The sequence below is a fragment of the Panthera leo genome, chromosome D3 (assembly GCF_018350215.1).
Source record: "Panthera leo isolate Ple1 chromosome D3, P.leo_Ple1_pat1.1, whole genome shotgun sequence".
In the NCBI taxonomy this organism is placed as follows: domain Eukaryota; kingdom Metazoa; phylum Chordata; class Mammalia; order Carnivora; family Felidae; genus Panthera; species Panthera leo.
In genome coordinates, this window is record NC_056690.1 from 93,480,872 (window position 1) to 93,501,613 (window position 20,742).

Below are 20,742 nucleotides of genomic sequence, written 5' to 3' on the forward strand. Positions count from 1 at the left end.
AATAACATCCTGATTTATAACAGTCGGGGACTTAAAAGCATACTTGATATGTGAAGATGCTGTCTGTTCTTAAAAGTTGAAGCAGGAGGGTCTCTGGGGGTGTGTCAGAGCTGACCCGCTCGTCTGTGGCTGCCGCATGCGTTCCCATCGTGGGAGAGCTCACTCACGGTGACAGTGCTCCCGGTGCCGTGGCCGGGTGCCCACGACCGAAGGCCAGGGGGCTTCCGAGGGCAAAGCCCTGCCCTTCCAGACTGAAGATCTTCTGGGCACAGCTGGCAAGTAGGCAGACCGTCCGTAGAGATGCACTGCACACAACTGTACGCTCACATGGGATGCCCCCCCGCTGGGCCGGGAAGCGCTGTGTCTGCGTTTTGATCACTTGCAAGGCAGGCGATTTCCGAAGGGTCGCGTCGGCTAGTGCCCCACCGTGGAAGTTAGGCGGTGACTTCAAGGTACAAGCCCAGAGCGTCAGCCTCATTTTGTAATGACGCCTAGAAGACTGTCGTCGTCCCGCAAACTTCCTGTGACCTTTTGAGCTTACTCTGTCACCGAGGGGAGTTCGGCAGTTGCGCCTTCTGCTGCCGGCCTGCCCGTCCAGCCTGGAGCGCACCCGGAAGACTTCCCAGGCTTCCTCGGCGTTGTGGGGATCTGAATTAGATCAGGTTTTAAATTCCTGATTATGTTACGCTCAGTTGAGATGGCTCTGATGCCTTTTCATCATTTTCTTAAGTAGTTTAAGAAACCTTTATTCTCTCTATCCAAAAATGGTGGTTTGGACGTCCAGGGAGTAGAAGTATTTGTGCTCCTGGAGCCCTGGTGCTGTTAGAGCAAGGACAGATCTAACGTGTTTACTGCACACATGAGCATGGCTGCATGGCAATGCAGTGGAGCTGTCACTGTCACTGTCACTAGAACATCCCACTGAGCAGCAGTACCCTTCCTAAATACTGAATTGAGCCGTAAGTCTTAACTTTATATTAATGCTACTAGAAAAGGCGCCTTTTTAGAAAGGAAAAAAGTGGTCCCCTCAAAGAAGAGAGGGCAGGTCACATTTGGGATGAACTGATGTCTGAGGACCTCTATCATCAAATTCCCGAGCGGTGCGTTGAGAATTATGAACAACAGACTGCCTTTTTCTCAGCGTAGTAAAGCATTGACTACTTCAGGATGTCAGTGTGGTTATTTGTTTTTGTTTTTTGTTTTTCGTTTTGTTTCGACCCTGTTTGGTCTAAACAGGGAAGATAGTTTCCTTGAGGTTCAAAAAGTCGTCATATCCTCGCTCATACGAGTTTCTCTCAGTGTTTTATGTCACACCTTCATATCCATAAAACTTATTTTAAGACAACCCTACAGATTAGCTTTAGATATGCTGTCAGTGTCTAGTGCATATACACAGAAACAATCCGTATTGGCTCTAAATGTGTACGATTAGTTTAAAGACTTGGAATAGAGCATTCATAATGTGTCTCTTTTTTTCATGCAGTTGCTGTGATTGGCTGGTAAATATTTGTCAAAGAAAGAGAGAACTAAAAGCTCGCACAGTGTGGCTCGGATGTCCTGAAAAGTGTGAAGAGAAGCATCCCCGAAACTCTATCAAAAATCAGAAATACAATATATTTACCTTTATACCTGGGGTAAGGCTGTTACATTCTTAAAACTGAGTTTTATATGAGACATTGCCAGCTGCTTTTGTTTTCACTGTTTTCCCCCCCTTTTAATTGTGTGCCGTCCAAATCAGTGTCCCTTTGTTTTTGAACCATTCATGTTTCAGATGATTGTTAAATAATGCATGCACACTTTTACGGGTACAGCATAGAGTTCAACTTAAGAAAGTTTATAGTTTGGGGCGCTTGAGTGGCTCAGTCGGTTAAGTGTCCGACTTCGGTTCAGGTCATGATCTCGCAGTCCGTGAGTTTGAGCCCCGTGTCGGGCTCTGTACTGACAGCTTAGAGCCTGGAGCCTGTTCCAGATTCTGTGTCTCCCTCTCTCTCTGACCCTCTCCTGTGCATGCTCTGTCTCTCTCTGTCTCAAAAATAAACATTAAAAAAAAAAAAATTAAGAAAAGAGAAAGTTTATAGTGTGACTTCAGCCTTAGATAAAAATATTTATGCTACTGTGGAAATAACCAAGTAGGCCTGAATTAAATTATCAGAAAAGAGCTGTAAGTTTCGTTTGGAAGTGAAGCTGAATGCCAAGTGTAAAGCCTGCGTAGGAGCCTCCAAATGAGAGTAACGTAAGTGCTTACACAGACAGGACTCCGTAACAGGATCTCTGTAAGCATTTATAGGTGGATTTTCTACTTCACATTATGAATTTCAGGCCATGTATTATTGTATTATTCATTATCTTAAATAGGTATTATGCTGAGTTTAAATATTGAGGTTTAAATATTTGATTAATTTCTTTTATTGCTGGTGATATTTTTGTCTTAAATATGTACAAACTCTGTATGTATTTAGAATGATTGGATAATTTTTGATTTTTGTGCATCATTTCCTATTTTAATAGACGAATTTATTCATCTTTCTACAGGCAAAAGGCAGCTCCTACTGACTATGTTTCTAGATCAAAGTTTTTGACATGTTCTAGTTATTAGCTTTATGCTATTTTGCAAGAAAGTCTCTTGGTTTTGTGAAATGAGGGCTGTCTTACTTTTCATGTTTTTATGTAAATAATCATGCCGATTTTATGTTGGGCATTGATTACCTCCCACCACCCTTCCCCATCCATCTAATAGTTGGTGAATGCTTGATATCTAATTTGCTCTTTATTAAAACACACAAAACCGTTGGCTCCGTAATTGAAAGACTGCTCTTTTGTCAGGATATAAAATGTAAACTGTCTTTCAGACAGATAAATACTCTCATCTGTATTGAATGAAGCTGCTGCTTTCTTTTTAATTTTAAATTATTAAATACTCGCGGATTGGCTAAGCATCGCACATTTTCCTAAAGGTCACAAAGTTCATTCGGTAGACAAGAAGGTATTGATTACGGCGGCTTAAAGCCAACAGCACAGCTTAATTTTGACCAGAGTAAATCCACACAGCCTGCCAAGATTGGCCGTGTCCTGAAAATACCTGTTGATGTGTTGTCTGCACAAGTGTTACCGTGTGAATTTGTTTCCTTAGATTGTCTCTTAAATTAGGCTTTTCATCTAAAACGTAGTATTTTAGAAACATTTGGTAATTGCACAGTAGGAATTCAATGCCATTTTTAGCACCAAATGGCAATTTTTGAATTGCTAATAGATATAATTTATGCTAACAGAGATTTTAAAGAAATCACTGAGGAAAAAGAGCTTTCTCTCCTGCTGAGATTAATTTATGAAATGACTGAAAACATTTTTAGACAGCAATTGAATATGATTATGAATATAAACATGTTATCAATGTAGCCGATGCTTTAGTTGCACAAGCAACTGTGTGTTGATGTGGAAAACTTCATTACGTGAAACCTGTGGTTCCGGACTCTTTAAGTCAACAGTAAGTACTTAACCCACTGCTCTGCTCTGGTTGAAATTTTCCTGCCTTCGAGTTGCATAAAAAATGGTATCCAAGGAGATTTCGACTGCAAGTTGCAAGGATGGAAGTTTAATTGCGGTTACAGCTGCTGTTTGAGTTATTCTCGTCTGTAAACACGAGGTTTCTTCCATTTTCGTTTTCAATTTCAATTTAATAGTTTGAGAATTTGTAAATAGAAGTGTATTAATATACCGGATCTTGGGTTTTCTTCCTTAAAGACAACTCTATTTGAATTAAAAAACAAAAACAGAAAGTTGCAGGATTTGCCTTCCTAACATTTTGTTGAATGATATTTATTTTATATTTGAAGCTCTTGTTGCAGGTTCACTGCTAAGAGTCTGTAAAAAATACGTAGGCATCTGTCTCCCCCAAAATTGCTTTGGAATTCACATTCTTTTATATGTCATCGTCTCTTACCGTCTGCGGGAAGCAGATATTTACAGGAGGCGGAGGCGGTTTTGTGAAGTCACGTTGTGTGCACTCTCTGCCTGTTCACTCAGCTTTTGTGAAACTGCCCTGACGTTCGTGTTCAGAAACGTGGCTGTCGTGTTTTATTTTTTACCGTTGCATAAATACAAGGTTAACACGACTTTCCCATTGTAAGATTTTCTGAGTTATCAAGATACACATGTGTGTATATAAATATATATTTATCGACCACCAACACTGGAAAGGACTTGCTATCTCATTTGCTTTGATGTACGTACAAAGATATTTATATGTAGGTCAGTGTGGAAAACTGGAAAATCAAAACTTTTAGAGGATGCTTTTAACATAATTGAAAGTTCTAATTGTCTTTTTTTCAATTTATTTTAGACATAATTTTGAGGTAACCTTACCTCGCTTTGTATGTGATTTGGTTATTGGAAAGCCAGTGCCAAAATTAAGAAATTTACTGTAACTCAGGGCATATTCTCAATGTTTGTTGGAGATGTAGTTAGATATTGTGCCGATTTAATTATTTGATTGAAGTATTAAAGATTTTCCTTGGAGAGACTGTGTTAATTTTTTCTTTTTCCTTTTTAGGTTTTGTATGAACAATTCAAGTTTTTCTTGAATCTCTATTTTCTGGTAGTATCCTGCTCGCAGTTTGTACCAGCATTGAAAATAGGCTATCTCTACACCTACTGGGCTCCTCTGGTAAAAGAAAAGATTTTTGAAATTAAGTTAAATGATTATTTAGAATATGGTTTTAAGAGTGGAGATGGTTGAGAGAGAAACTGATCAGATTTTAAGAAATGTGATATTGTTGCCGTGTATCTGTGAACTTCCGTGAAAGATTTTACAGAGCTCGGTCACATGTGTGCCGGGCAGCCCTGCAGGAGTGTCCGGGTGGTGCACTGCTCCCTCCAGGTGTCGTCTGGAGGGGCCGCTAGGCACCCCTGCTGGTGGGGGGCGGGGGGGGGGGTGGTTTCCATGGCGCATTCTGTACTGAGGCTGCGATAACGGGTCGGTCTCTCCCCGGTGCTGATGGCACTGTCTGGAACCAGGGTGTGATCTGCTCAGCGACCCTCTTGTCCTGACAGATGGGCGGTTCTTACTTTTGGCTGAAGTATCTCAGTGAAGTCCGGACCATTTCCGCTTGACCCCTCAGTGCATAAAAGTTTTGGAAAGGCAAATGATACTTCTCATCGAATACTTCCATTTCCAACATCACGCCGCTGGGATAGTTTGATGCTGTTTGCCGATAATTTTCATCAGTTTTCAGCTTATGTACACGATGCGAATGCCTTCTTTCTTCCTTGCACCTGGAAAAATGGACTGCCCCCTTTTGGGCAGATTGTCAGCATAATCCAGTCAAGACAACGTAGTGAAACTCCCCCTTTAGGGAAGGAGCCGGCGTAGTGCTCACTTACCTGCATCAGTGCTCCTCTCGGAGCTGAGACGTGAGCGGCGTGCTCCGGAGTTCATTTCTCCAGGCTGCGCCGTCCTGCCGCCTCTCGCAGCCGGTCTCAGACGCGCCAGGGCGACTGGCAGAGGGGACGGAAGTCTCGTTGGCAGGGTCGCTGGAGTCAGCCCCTCCTCCTGTGCACCCACACAGACTTCGGAGGAGCGCAGGTTTGGGCAGTGACAGTAACGGTGTTTGTAGTACGGATGGATCACGGAGTCAGTACGCTGCACTCAGGAAATCAGTGGGGTTGGACGACGCCGGGATTATCTAAGTTAGGCCCCTGTGAGGGGTGGCATTGGGATGACATCCGGATTCCTGAGAGCCCGGGCCACGCACTGGTCAGGGAAGAGAGAGGCGCAGGCACAGGGAGCCGCGGTTGCGGAAACTCTCGGGCCAGGATGCTGGGGGTGCCGCTGGAGCGTGGCGACTTGGGGACGTGGGGGACGGTGCTTGTAAGGGAGGTCAGGGTGCTCCCGTGGGTGAGGGAGAGGGAGCCCCGTGACTGTGTGGGTGTCGCGTAGCACGCGGGCGACACCGAAGCTCAGACCTCAGTGCTCAGAGTTGGTGTTCAAGCCAGGTGGCTGTGGAGAGGCGACGGAGGGGGGCCTTTCTCTTCTTTTCCCCCTGCTCACCTTCCTTCCCCTGCGGGCGACTTCTGTTTGCATTTGAGCTTCAGTTGTTAACGCGTCTCCCAGTAATTTTACTACTTAACGTTTGTCTCCCTGAAACCGTATTGTTCGCATGCTCTGAAAAGTTTGCATGAAGATCACCTTACTCCGTGGACCCTTTTGCAACATGCGTTTTGACTTAACGTTGTCTCATAAAACGGATCCCGGACACGTACAGGTCTGGTTCCCGTACTCTTCGCTTCTCGGAAGTGTTCCGTTGAATATGTACACAGTCGATTTGTCCATCTTCCCGGGGAAGGAGACTTTGAGTTTCTTTCTGATTTTTCACAGTTAACAGACGCGGCTGTGACGATCGGTCTGATTGCACGTTGTTCCCTGTGCATCCTGGGAATCTCACTGCCTAAGCCCTGCTTAGTTTTCCCATTTTCCAGTGAAAGCGTAGATCAAGTGTACTTACCATCTCAGGGTGTTTATTTTTGGCCCCTCTTCCTACCCGTGGCTTCGCAGGGTGCTCTCACCCCTCCGGTGTCACCGCCAGCTCGGCTTGAAGTGTCCGTTAGCGCTGATTGTCTGAGGACACGGGACCCTCTTAAAACTCTGACGTACAGAGCGTTCGTTTGTTTTGCTTTTGCGTCTTTTCCTCATGACCGTGACTTAAGTGGCTCGTAGCCAAAGAGAATGTTCGTTGCGGGTGGATTCCTAACAAGGACTTGCTTTTAAGTGTGCGCAGAATTGGCTGTGTCGGCCAGAGCCGCCCCTTCCTCTGTCCGTGTGAAGTTTACGTCCGCCAACCTGACCTGTCCTGTCCTGTCAGCCGCAGGTGTTTGAAGCACTGGGCGTGTGGGAATTCACTTCCCCGTGCTCAGAGAAGTGTCCCCCCGGTAGGCACCTGGCTCAGTGCTCCTAGAAGGGACGCTGAGCAGAGGCTCGGGGGCCCCGCGGAAGAGTGAAAAGCCCGCTTCTCCCGTTTGAGTTGCGCTTCATGCTTCCTCGGGACGCGCCGGCCGTTCCCCGCGCCCCTGTCCCCACGCCCCGGTGGACCTCCAGCTGGCCTGCTTAGGAATCCTCGCCCTGCCGTTCCCCGCCCCGGTGGCAGCCACGGTCGTGTGACACGTACAGGTCTGGTCAAGTGTGCCGACCGTGTGTGATCAGTGCCTCTGGTCGTGTGATCAGTCAGGACTTGCGAGTCTGCGCTTGCGCTCCTCGTGCACGTTTTAACCTCTGGTTTAGCAAAGGTCTTAAAAAGTTGACGTGTGCATCAGGCTCGCCTTCAGATCCCGGAAGCAGGCTTAGGTAGGCTGGTTCTTTGATCCAAGCTCCCCTCAGAAACGTTTTTTGGAAACTGAAAATTCAGATACCACATAGAGAAGATCTTTTTTCTTAGTCGCGGCAAATTTACACTAAATCTGTATCCAGACCACATACTGTTTTTTGTTTTGTTTTAAAGTCAAGGAAGTATTCTTCAGCAGGATTCTCACAGCTCCTGAGTTCCTGCTGGTTCTCGAGCCGCCCGTTCACCCCGTCCTGGGGGGCCTGCCCCGGCGCGTGGCCTTGTACGCACTCACGTCGCACCGCCTTTTCTCTGCTTGCCTTGTGAGGTTCCGTAAGGCAGAACCTTCTGAGGTTTCTTGCTCAGAAAAAGGGCTCGGCATCTCCAGGTTCCTCCCTGACAGAAACCCGCCAATCCAGCGTAAACCCGTCATCCGGCTGGTGGTTATCAAGTCTTCGGTCTCCCGCCCGCTAATTTTCAGCAGGAAACTTCTGAATACCCTCTGTTCTCCAGCTAAAGGGTGTTTCTGAAAACAGTGATAGCTTCGGAATCGTTTTTGTCAGTTATTCCTGGCAATATTGTTTACTTCAGCTCTGATCTCCTTTCTGTTATATCTTGCCATATGACAGAAGAGTCAACTGAAAATAATTGATTTCATCATTACATTCTTGTGTCGGAATGAGGATTACCTTTCGTATCGTTCAGCCTTCGGAACAGCTCTTTGAGGGACAGCTGGTGTAACCAGAGTACCAAAACGGATCGCAGTGCTTCTGTCGGAATGAATGAGGTGGGATAGACCTGCCCATGCAGACGATTCTTAGAGGAAGTCTGGGTTGGTGATGCTACCTCTTCCATATAAGATGTGGTCCTGGAAGTTTGTTAACACGTAACCTCCAGGGTGACCAGGGCATTTGCAAGAGACTCTGACTTTCAGTATGATTCTCCAGTCCTTCCCTCTGTCCACTCCTTTCCTGAGTGTCTCTGTACTTCGGTGGTGTGGGTGGAGTACGGAAAGGAGAAAGCACATCCCTCACTGGGACTCCTATCGCATGCCGCCCAGGGACGACCGCTCTCAAAGTACTTGCGCTCCTTGTGCCTCAGTTTCCCTGTCTGAAGTATTGCTCATTAGGTTTTTGTGGCATTTAAAAGTTGACTCATTCAAAAAACATAGAAAAGTTTGGGCGCCTGGGGGCTCAGTCGGCTACGCGTCCGACTTCGGCTCAGGTCACGGTCTTATGGTTCGTGGGTTCGAGCCCCACGTCGGGCTCTGTGCTGACAGCTCAGAGCCTGGAGCCTGCTTTGGATTCTGTGTCTCCCTCTCTCTGTCCTTCCCCTACTCGTGCTCTCTCTCTGTCTGTCAAAAATAAATGAACATTCAAAAAAATTTTAAAAACCCCATAAAATAGTTTCTGGGGGCTCCTGGGTGGCTCAGTCAGCTAAGCATCTGACTTCTGCTCAGGTCATGATCTCACGGTTCATGGATTCGAGCCCCACATCAGGCTCTGTTCTGACGGTGTGGAGCCTGCTTGGGATTCTCTCTCTCCCCCTCTCTCTGCCCCTCCCCTGCTCGTGCTCGCGCGCTCTCTCTCTGTCCCTCAAAGTAAATAAATAAACTTAAAATAAAAAGCTTCTGGTATATAAGAATCCCTCAAGTTTAAACTGGTATTATATCAATAGAATTTTTTGTCTTTTTATAAAAATGCATATTATTTTGGCAGTTACTTTACATGACTCCTGGGTCGTCTGGCGAAGTAGGAAAAAAGAAGTCCACTTTATGAAACAAGATTTAGTCATGGCCCGTGGACCGGCCACGTGAGACATTCCCGTCACCCGTTCTGATTAACAGGCTGACCTCAAATACTGTTGTGTCACTGAAGTACTGTCACCCCCTTGTGTCCAGTTTGGGTTTTCCAGTAGCGGTACCGTAGCTTCGGTCTCGGACGTGGTCGGTGCTGAGGTCGCAGGAAGGCCCGGCCCCTCCTGTGGGAAGACTTACTTACCCACAACTTCCAAAGGCCGTCAGTCTGCAGTGACCCAGTTAAGACTCAGTAGATGTAAACTCTGCAGGTGGAGGTCCGTGGGTCGTAGACTCCAGTGCCTGTGAAGGAAACCCTGGCCTCAGCTGTGCCTTTCTTGGAATCTGCTTTATGTTCTGAGGCTGGCTTTTGGGGTTTTTCTCGGGATAGATAAGCCGGAGACGGACGTGGTGGCCCGGGAGTGGCCTCCACATCTGTTACGTGTTGGGGAAACCTTAGGTTTGGAGCGTGGCTGCGAGCTGCTCGTGTGCACCAGCGGTCTTCAGGGCTCTGTTTCCTCCCAAGAGCGCTCACCTCCTGTTTTACAAGTTGGGACCCAACCCTCTGTCGCATCTTTTCTAATGTTACTGCTTTGAAGTAGAAACCTACTTTCACTTCTCGAGTTCTCGGAAGCACTGGGAACTCTTACGTTTTGTGGCTTAAAGTTCCTTGATGAATGGAGAATTCACTTTTGCTGTCTTTAAGCCATAGGTTTAAAGGGTGAAAGTTACATCCACCTGCACAGTTTAGATGACACACATATCTGGGACCTGCGCCTCACAGAGGAGAGGTGAAGGCGCCCTCTTCAGGTGGGGCTTGAGCAGAACACCTTCCAGGTGATGGCCATGCGCTCGCCTGACTGACCCTCTCCTTTAACGGTACCGTCTTCGGTGTGTAAGTAACGTGCTTGACGGCCATTCTCCTCTTACCTCTCGGGATGAGTCCGTCACAAACACAGTTTTACGGAATTCTACGTGGTGAACGTGAGTCCTAATGGTAAATACTCTCTATGTGAGAATGGCTCACAGAACTGTCTTTCCCGGATGGGTAGATGTGTGTTTTTCACGTTACTGACAATGAGTTGTGACTTAGAATTGGTGTATTTAAAGTGGTATTGTCTTCTCACCCGAGACTAACGGCATCTTTGAGTTAAGGAAATACGGTATTTCATCGTATGAGTGTACCAGGAATTTCTTATTTGTGGATATTTAGGTTATTTCCGGTTTTTTATATTTGATGCCGGGATCCTTGGTTTTTTGTTTGTTTTTTAGGATAACTTTCCAGACGTGGAACTGTTTGGTTAAAATGTGTATAAATTTTAAGGCTTTTGATAACACTAAATTTCTTTAAAGTATTTTTGGTATTTCCTGTTTTGGATTTTCATAGTTTTTTTTTTTTTTTGTCTTATATGTGCTAAAAGACATTTAGATGGAAAAGAAAGAGAAAAGCTGTCTCTGTTGACAAGTGGCATGACCTGGTGTGTAGGCAAATCTGGGGAGTACACACACAGACTTGCTGGGGCTGATAAAGGAGTTAGTGAGGCTATGGGGTATAAGATAGATACACAAAAAGCGCTTATATTTTTGTATACTAGCAGTGACCACCGGAAAATGAAATTAGTGTAGTAATTTCATTTATAAAAGCATCAGAAAGGAGAAATAGTAGATTTAGCTAAAATGCAAGATTTCATACTGAAAACTTAAAACGTTTTTGAAAAAATTAAAGATCTAAATAGATAGAAGTCATCCCATGTTCAAGAATTGAAAGACTTGATATTATTGTAACGATAGCACTCTCCGAATTGATCTGTAGATTCGGTACAATCCCTGTGAGAATCCCACGTAGCTTTTTTGGCAGAAATTGACAAACCGATCCTAAAATTCATATGGAAATACAAGAGACGCAGAGTAGCCAGTGCGACCTAGAAAGTAGATCAGTATTGGAGGACTCCTGCCTCCCATTCCAAACTTACTTTGAAGCTATAGTCATCAAGAAGGTGTGGTACCAGCTGAAGGATAGATCACGGGATACACGTCGAGTCCAGAAACAAACCTTGACACTTAGGACAACTTGATTTTTGGCAAGGGTGCTAAGACAGGTCGGTGGAGACAGAGCCAAAGAATGAATTTGGACCCTGCCTCCTGTCACACACAGAATGTAACCGAGAATGGGTTACAGACTTCAGTGGAAGAGCTGAACCCAGTAAGACTCCTGGAAGAAAACAGAGGTGGAGTTTTGGGATCTTGGACACTAAAAGCCCAGGTGACCAAAGAAACAATTTAAATTGGACATCATGAAAATTAAAAACTTTGGTGCATCAGAGGACGCTATCAAGAAAGTGAAACAATACAACCTGGAAAGTGTAACCTCACGCTTGTAAATCATATATCTAACGAGGTATTTATATCCAGAATCACATGAAGAGCTCTTACAACTTCACGTGAAAAGACAAATGACACAGGTAAACAGTGGGTGTAGGATCTGAATAGCATTTATCCCAAGAGAACGTGTATATGGCCAGTAAGCTCATGTTAAGTGGTGAAAGCAGTTTGGCAGTTCATGAAAATGCCAACCATACCGTGTCACCCAGAAGAGGCGCTATGGTTGCAGGGGGCTGGGAGCAGGGGAGATGGGAAAGGGGGGTGAGCTTTCTCTTTGGGGTGATGAAAGTCAGATGGTGCTGATGGTGGCACAACTCTGAATGCGCTGGGGACGGCCGTGTTTCAGTAAACACAAGGACCACGGGTTCCAGGGGCCCACGTGGTGTAGCCTGTCGGCGACACAAAAACAGCCCTGGGATAACAGGTTACTGTCCCCTAAGGGGAGTTGCCCGGCCTTGCCTTGGCCATTTTCACAGTAGACGGGGGGATGCTCATCCCAGTAGTCAAATGAAGCCTACTGGACAGTGTGGTCCGAGAGAGGTTGACTTGAAGAGGAGCCATGCAACGTGTCAGAAAACACCCAAGTAGCCTTTGAAAATGACTCCAGCCACGTTAGCGGTGTAATAGATTTCACAATAGATTCCAAGTACATAGGTTTTCTGTAGGGGCGCCTGGGTGGCTCAGTTGGTTAAGCATCTGGCTCTTGACTTCGGCTCACGTCGTGACCTCACAGTTTGTGAGTTCGAGCCCCACGTTGGGCTCTGCGCTGACGGCACGGAGCCTGCTTGAGCTTCTCCCTCTCTCTCTGCACCTCCCCCACTCCCGTGCTCTCTATTTCTCTCAAAATAAATAAATACACTTTGAAAAAAGTTTTATTTAGATAGCATCAAGTTAATCTGTCCGGGGTTTTACTTAAAAAGTGAGGAAGTAGGGGCGCCTGGGTGGCTCAGTCGGTTAAACGTCCGACTCTTGATTTCGGCTCAGGTCAGGATCTTACGGTTTGTGGGTTCGAGCCCCACATCCGGCTCTGCGCTGGTAGTGTGGAGTCTTTCTGGGATCCTCTCTCTCTCCCTCTTTCTGCCCCTCCCCTGCTCATGCTGTCTTTCTCTCTTTCCCTCCCCCTCAAAATAAAAAAAAAAAAAAGTTTAAATAAAAATATTTTTTAAAAAAAGTGAAAAAAAGCGTGGTGGCTGTGCCTGTGCCCCACGTGTGTCTGTAGACGCTGCCACGGGGAGAAACTTGTCGTGCTGGGATAGCTTCCTGTTGCTACACATCTCATTCTACCAGAAAGAGAAGTATAGGAAATGTGTGATTTTGATGTCAGTCTTTGTTAATTTAAACTTGAATGCTCGCATGTTCTAAATATAATTCATGGGGTTTTGAAGGTTGTTCGTTTCCTTATTTTTAGGTTACTGAGTCCTTTCTGATGTTTGGCTTGAAATACAAGCTATGATACGAATTTAAAAAAAAGTTTTGGCTGATAGAATCATAAATCTTATATATTATATTTTTTTAGTGGTGTTTCATTGTTCCTTTTGGTCTTTGTTTTCATTTATGTTTTAGAAGTAACAAATTGGTGGGTGGGGGGTGGGGAGTAAAACTTTGTTACTGTTTTGTTATTTAAAATCCAGTTTTTTCAAATACCTGATTTTATTTTGTCTCATAGGGATTCGTTTTGGCTGTTACCATCATGAGGGAAGCAATTGATGAATTTCGGCGTTTTCAGCGAGACAAGGAAGTAAATTCACAGCTATACAGCAAGCTCACAGTAAGAGGTCAGCAAGACACTTTTGATTTAGTTTATCGTTTGCTTAATGTAGCCATCACGTCAGAGTTAACATAAATGAAAGAAAACGTCATAATTCTGTTACTGAAAATAGTATTATGAAATTACATATGGTATCTAATTAATTTTCTTACGATAACGTAATGCCTACAAATTCAAGGTAGATTTTTTATTCATTCTCCAGATGCTGGGATGTGTGTGTATGAGTATAAACATGTACACACTTAAACACACATGCGCACATGCACACCGAGAAATGATCGTGTGGTGCGCTCTGTCTCGGTTTGTATATGAGGCGTGTGCACGTAGACACGTGTGATACCCAGCTGGTGCAGGACATTTTCTGTGAAGCCCTGTATCACCTTACCTGCCGTCTCTGTTTGTGTTATATTTTCAACACAGTCGTAGGGTTAGACAGTTAGTACCAGGGCCTTAAACTGTTTAAGTGCAAGGTCTCGGAGCACCTACAGTTCATGTCATGATCCAAAGTGGGACCACTTTATGCCCATTTCTCCTTAACTTCGTTCAGGGCTTTTAACCCTTGCTTAATTTATGTTTTTAAAGAGTTTGTTTATTTGGTCTCTCAGTCTCAGTGGAAAAGAAGCGATGTATTGGGAAGAGTGTGGGGAAAGCATTTGTGGGTGGGCATTACGCCCGTCAAAAAGTGACAGTGACACCATGACAGTGATCGCATCAATGGGGGACAATGAAGGAAGGCACCGAAAAACTAAACACGTATTCATAATAACTTCAAAGCCTGTTTCAAAGTTGAGGTTTAGAGTGGAGTTTGTACCTTTTGATTACATGGGGACATTTGTACATTGAATTATTTATTTGAAATAATTCTCCAAAAAAATATTTTTATAGCTTATTTGGACAGATCTCACGTAACGTAAAGTTTATCCGTTTAAAGTGTACAGTTCAGTGGTTTGGGTCTGTTCACAGAGTTATGGAAGCATTACTGCCGTCTGCTTTTGGAACGGTCTTGACGTTCTAGAAAGAAACTCTGAATATGTTAGCCGTCATCCCATTCTTGCCCCTCCTGCCCCTCCTCCAGCCCCGGGTCCGTCCCCCGGTCTGCTTTCTGTCTCCATGGGTCTGCCCCCGAGGAGCAGGTGTCCGGAAGCCTGCAGCGTGTGGGCTGGTGTCACAGGCCTCTTTCCCCGGCGTCCTGTGGTTACGGGTCATCAGTTCATCGCTGGCGTGGCGCCTGGCAGCGCTCTTTTTCTTTTCGTTGCCCAGGGCTCCTCCTCTCTGTGGCGTGCCGTGTTTGCTTCCCATTCAGTAGTGGGTGGACATTTGCGTTGTTTCCACTTGAGGCGACTGTAAAGAAAGCCGCCGCAAATGTCTGCGTGCGGTTTTTCTGTACGAACGTGATGTTACTTCTTCTGCGAGCATACCTGCCACGAGTGAAATTGCTGGATTGTATGGTAAGCACATTCTTGAGAAACTGCAAACTCCTCTTCTGATTGGCCTTACCGGTTTGCTGTCTCACCAGCAGCGTGTGAGTGGTCCAGTCTCTCTGCGTCTTCACCGGCACCTGTTAGCGTCTGTCTTTTTGTTGCAGCCGTCCTGTTGGGCGTGAAGTGGTAGCTCGTTGTGGTTTGGACTTGTGTTTCTCTGATGACTCATGACGTTGAGCGTCTTTTTCATCTGCTTATTGGGCGTTTGTATGTCTCCTTTGGAGACGTGTTTTTTCAGATTCTTTGCTTACTGTTGGAACTGGGTTCTTTTTTTGTATTTATTGAGTTGGAAAAACTCTATATATTCTGGATTTAAGTCCCTTGTCATTCTGTGATTTGGGCATATTTTGTCTCATTCGGTGGCTTGTGTTTTTTTCCTTTTCTTTGTGTCTTCTGACGCACAACAGTTTTCATGTTGATGAAGTCCTGCTCATCTGTGTTTTCTTTTATTGCTTATGCCATTGTGATGTACCTAAGGAACAGTTTGTCAACCCAGGGTTGCAAAGATTTACTTCTATATCTTCTTCCAGGGGTTTTACGCTTTTAGCTCTGACGCTCAGATGTGTGATCCGTTTTCATTCTGTAGTTTGTGTGGGTGTATGACATGGGTCCACATTCCTTTGTGTGTGAGTATCCAGTTGTCCCAGTACCATTTTTGAAAAGACTATACTCTTGCGATTAAATTGAACGGTTAACTAGTGAAGAGTTTTGATGTATGAAGTAATGGCATGGTGGAGGAAAGGTGTGTTGTAGAGAAGAGGTGAAGTTTTGGAAAAAAGGAATCCCCAGAGTGGTCAGGTAAATTAGGTGTACCTTTGATGTGTCTTTTTTGGAATATAGTATAGGTCCCAGCTTAGTTTTTAAATTGTTTTCGTTGTGATATTTGGAATGAGTAGAGATTCGTTTCCGTGTATTAATTGTATCATTCAAAACTAAATGGCATGATGATATCTGTGAACCATCAGTCGGCAGTCCTGCCTGCCCTCCTGAGCATAGAAGCAGTGAAGGGTCGAGCACTTGCCTCAGAGAGAGCAGCCCACATTCTCAGTTTGGGACTCCAGGCCGTGGCTCTGAAGGTAGTGGAGCGGCACGCACTTGCGAGAATTGTGTCTGTCCAGCCTGGCAGGGCCACTTGAAGGACCGACTCAAGACGGTTGTCTCTCTTCCTCTGATTGGATGTGACTCAGGGCAGAAGAGCCAAAAAAACAGTCGGCATTTCGGAAGCCTGTGTCAGCAGCAGTGGCTGGGGGGCGACAGGTGATAGTTGACACACCGAAGAGAGTGTCGAGTGCCCGCTAGAAGGAGCTGGAGACAGGATTCTTTGGAAAATTGGGGCCTTCAGAAGTGCGTGTGTTGACAGGAGAGTTTTGAAAGCCACATCCAAGGCCGGCACTGAATCATGCTCAGAAAAGACCCCAAGAAAGTGTTTTGCCTCTAGCCAGTCTCTAGGCTCACTGCAAGCAGAGGTGAGGTCTCAGGCAGAGTTGTAGACAGCTTGCCGAGTGCCGGGTGCCCCGGGACAGCCGGCCTGCCAAGGCTGGGAGAGGCTGTTTGCTCCTTCCCTCCCTCCCTCCCTCCCTCCCTCCCTCCCTCCCTCTCTTCCTCCCTCCCTCCTTCCCTCTCTCCCTCCCTCCCTCTCTCTCCCTCCCTCCTTGCCTCCCTCCTTGCCTCCCTCCCTCCCTTCCTCTCTCCCTCCCTCTCTCCCTCCCTCTCTCCCTCCCTCCTTGCCTCCCTCCTTGCCTCCCTCCCTCCCTTCCTCTCTCCCTCCCTCTCTCCCTCCCTCTCTCCCTCCCTCCTTCCCTCTCTCCCTCCCTCCCTCCCTCCCTCTCTCCCTCCCTCCCTCCCTCCTTCCCTCCCTCCCTCCCTCCCTCCTTCCCTCCCTCTCTCCCTCCCTCCTTCCCTCTCTCCCTCCCTCCCTTCCTCTCTCCCTCCCTCCCTCCCTCCCTCCCTTCCTCCCTCCTTCCCTCTCCCTCCCTCCCTTCCTCTCTCCCTCTCTCCCTCCCTCCTTCCCTCCCTCCCTCCCTCCCTTCCTCCCTCCCTCCCTCCTTCCCTCTCTCCCTCCCTCCCTTCCTCTCTCCCTCTCTCCCTCCCTCTCTCCCTCCCTCCTTCCCTCCCTCCCTCCCTCCCTCCCTCCCTTCCTCCTTCCCTCCCTCTCTCCCTCCCTCCCTCTCTCCCTCCCTCCCTCTGTCCCTCCCTCCCTCTCTCCCTCCCTCCTTCCGTCCCTCCCTCCCTCTCTCCCTCCCTCCCTCCATTCCTCCCTCTCTCCCTCCCTCCTTCCCTCCCTCCCTCCCTCCTTCCCTCCTTCCCTCTCTCCCTCCCTCCCTCTCTACCTCCCTCCCTCTGTCTCCTGTCCTTCACCCTTCCTCCCTTTCTTCCTCCTCCTCTCATTCCTTCTTCCCTCCATCATCCCTCCTTTTCTTTCTTAATCTCACCCCCTCCCCTTGCAGGGAAATCTTTTTCAAAACACTGACTGAAAGACTTCACAGACCACACATGACGAGGAATACACACTTTACAAAACGATTCTAGAAAAGTCACTAGACGTGCACGGCTACAGCATATACTGGCAACAAAAGAAACCCAGAAGAAGAGGACGTGACTGATTTCCCGAATTACCAGATTATAATAGTCAAAATGTACAGGTTTCCACAGGAAATTATGAAGCATGCAGAGAAACCATGTAGCCCAGTCATAGAAGAAAGGAACAGAAGCTGTCCCTGAGGAGGCCCAGATTCTGGACTTACTGGACAAAAGTCTAACTCACCTGCCATAAGTATGCTCACGGAGCTAAAGGAGACAACTGAAAAATGTTAAGAGACATCAGGAGAACAATGTACTGTATTAAACAGAAGATCGGTAAAGGTATAGAAATGATCAAAAGGAAGCCAAGAGAAATTCTGGTGCCAAAAATTATAATAAATTGCAAGAAGAACTCACTCGAGAGTTTCAGTGGCAAATTTAAGTGTCCGGGAGAAAGAATCCCTGACCCTGAACCTAGATCACGTGAGATGATCCATTCTGAGACGTGGAAAGAAGAACGAGGAAAGTTAAGTAGGGACTTGGGGGCAGCACTAAATGCGCTAATGTGCGTGCAGTGGGAGTCGTGGGAGTCGTAGAGGGAGAGGGCGGAGAGAAAGTTTGAAGGAATAATGGCCGTTAACTTCCCAGATTTGTTAAGAGACATGAATCTACACGTTCAGGAAATTCCGTGAATCCCTCGAAGGACGAACACAGAGAATCCACACCCGTTGTGTGTGAGACGTTGTAATCAGTTCAAACCCGAGGACAAAGAGAATGTTCTGAAAGCAGCAAGGGAGAGACAGCTTGTCACACACAAGGCCTCTCGAGTAAGAGCCTGTGGAGGACAGGAGGTGGATGACGTTTTTAAAATGACAAAAGAAAAAACTGCCAACCAAGAATTGTGTGCCCCATTCACGAGTGAAGGAGAAATTCGGATGTTCCCAAATGCCTGTAGAATTGAAAACAGGCGCTCGAGCAAATACACATGCAGCCACGTTCATGCAGCGCCCTTTATGATCGCCAGTGGGGGAGAACAACCCGAATGTCCATCGGCGCGTGAGTGGATAAGCAAATTGTGCCGTTTTCTCACGTTGGAGTATTATTCAACCGTAAAAATTAATACTGATACAACATGAGGGAACCTCGAAAAAGCCGTGTGAGAGAAATCAGACACAAAAGGTCACGGACTGTACGACGTCATCTACGTGAAGTATGGGAACAGGTAGATTACTGGAACTGAAGGCAGGTTGTGGGGGGCACTGCTTAGTGGGTCGACGCATCCTTTTGTGGTGAGGAAAATGTATTTGAACCTGACAGAGTGGGTCGCAAAACACCGTGAATATACCCCGTGCCGTTGTAGTACTCGCTTACGATGGCTGATTTTATGTTATGTCACTGTCACCTAAAAATAGTAAAAGCTGTTGACGAAGGCATACTAATAATTAGGTCTTTTACGCTTCTATGATACTCGAACTCAGAAGATCTTAAAAATAATTGTCAGTGGGTTTATTTCAAATACAAACGGAGATTTACCTTTTTACACCAAATTGACGACCGTTGGTCCCGTTTGAAAGGACGTTTTACTCGTAGATGGTAACGGTGTGGCTATCTCTGACTTCCTCCTCTGTGATCTGTGTCAGGTGACTTGCTCATTGGCATAACTGCCACCCTAGGTAGGTTGGTGTTCTCTCCACCTTACAGGGGAGGGGCCTGAGGCCCCCGAGTCCCTGCAGCTTCGCTGGAGCGGCTGTGTGAGCCCAGCCCCCTCTGACTTCATGTGGCTGTTCTGTGGGTTGTACGTTGCTCTGTGGCTTGTTATTCTGACGCAGATGATTGATGAGTAAAATCTAGAATGTGAAAAATGCACGTAAAAATGTAAAAAATGCTCCTTGGCTAGTCTGAAACTTGTTTTCTTGGGAAGAATAGTCTTTGCTCATCTCCTTAATTTGTAGCATTTCATAGGTTATCTGTTCTTTGAGTGGCATTGATGGCTCCTTCCTTATGTGACTTAACTGCGGTTTGTCTTATCGTATTTATCGTATTTACAGTATTTGAATTTTGTATTTGGAGTTCTTACACACATTCTTGTAGAAATACTCTGGGAAGATGTTCCCTGCTCTATTTTTTCTTTTCAAAAGGAAAGCCACGACCACTTTTAAGTATGCTCAGGTCTTGAGGGTGCTTTGTTAGAAGCAGAGAGTATTTTAACTGGTGCACGAGCTCAGTCGACACCGGGTGATCTTTAGCCAACTGCACACTTTGCTGCTTGAGAGGCTGTCTTGTCACGTGGGAATTTTCCACGTCTGCTCCTGCTCCGTTCTTTGCTTTCTCCTTGTTTGTGACCTGCTTTATGATTCATGGTTCTCTCCTAATGGATAGCGTCCGTCAGAGTTAAGGAGGAGAAAATGAAATTGTTGGCAGCTTTTCAGAAATCCCTGATGAGGAATTTGAATTGTGGGGTCATTCTGCTTTTGGTTTCTTGGGATCAATGCTTTTTTTTTTTTTTTTTTTAACCTTTGCTCCAGAGAGGTGTATGAATTGCATCCTGGGCTATAATCATTCTGCTGGCTGGTTCACGATTCAGTTCCAGATACTTAGTACTCCCTATGGTCGGCACTGTGATCCCCCCCGGGGATTCAAACACGAGTGAGTCCTGGACTGTGGTTTTGAAAGAGCTCCTGTAGTATTCTAGCAGATAGGATAAACTCAGAGGTTTTTGTTTACTTGCTTTTGTTTTAATCAACCATCAAATCTCAGTAGGACTGTATCATGTCACCCACTATTAATGTGTATTCTAGATGCCCACCTCAAGGTAATGTGGGGCTTTAGAAATGATCTGGAATTAATTCTGGGCTGTGGCTTCTCTTTACACTCGGTGATGACTGATTTCCACTGGCTCTTATCTGTTTCTTGTAATGGTTATGGCATTCTGTTGTTCAACGTGTTAGACACATGAAAGAGAGAAGAAAGTCTGTTGTCTTTGAACTTGTGTACATTGTGTGCGTGTGTAGTTGTCAGAGAGAACGCTCACATATTTAGGTGTTTCTTGTGTTCCAGTTTCCTTGCCAGAAAGGAACTTGACCCGCTGACACAATGTTCTTTCTTCCTGTGTATTTTAGCATCTTTGATTCTTTCTGTCAACACTGTTGTCACATACTTGTTAAAATTCTTACTGTTATTTTTACGTAAAAAATCATGAAATACCTATTAAAATTTTATCATCTTTTAGTGAAATTTACTGTTTGTGAGTAATGTTTTCTTGAAAGATCTCTTTTTAAAAATCCCTCTTTAGTGCATTTTACACACTGTCTGTGGGCAGTGCACACTTCCCCAGGCATGTCCTAACATGTAACTGGTTTCTTGTGTTACTGCATCTTCCGCTTGGCAAGAAGGAGTCCCTTTTGTGACAGTCATGTCTTCAGATAGTTGGGTTTCTTTTAAATAGTATTCTCAAATGTTGGCTAAATTTTCCCATCAGAAATT

The 20,742-nt window shown here is 45.8% G+C and overlaps 1 protein-coding gene across 9 annotated transcripts in view; it reads left to right on the forward strand.

Annotated features, from left to right (window-relative positions):
- ATP9B (ATPase phospholipid transporting 9B (putative)) overlaps positions 1 to 20,742 on the forward strand; it is a 249,489-nt gene that overhangs the window by 35,975 nt on the left and 192,772 nt on the right. For 5 of the 9 annotated variants that reach the window (XM_042909654.1, XM_042909655.1, XM_042909659.1 and 2 more), the window contains 3 exons: positions 1,484 to 1,634; positions 4,550 to 4,663; positions 13,157 to 13,265. In XM_042909654.1, the coding sequence (XP_042765588.1) occupies positions 1,484 to 1,634; positions 4,550 to 4,663; positions 13,157 to 13,265 (374 nt within the window). Of the gene's footprint in view, positions 1 to 1,483; positions 1,635 to 3,415; positions 3,485 to 4,549; positions 4,664 to 8,076; positions 8,101 to 11,047; positions 11,571 to 13,156; positions 13,266 to 20,742 lie in introns of those variants that run through there. The other 4 variants (XM_042909660.1, XM_042909656.1, XM_042909662.1 and 1 more) reach the window with 4 other exon arrangements.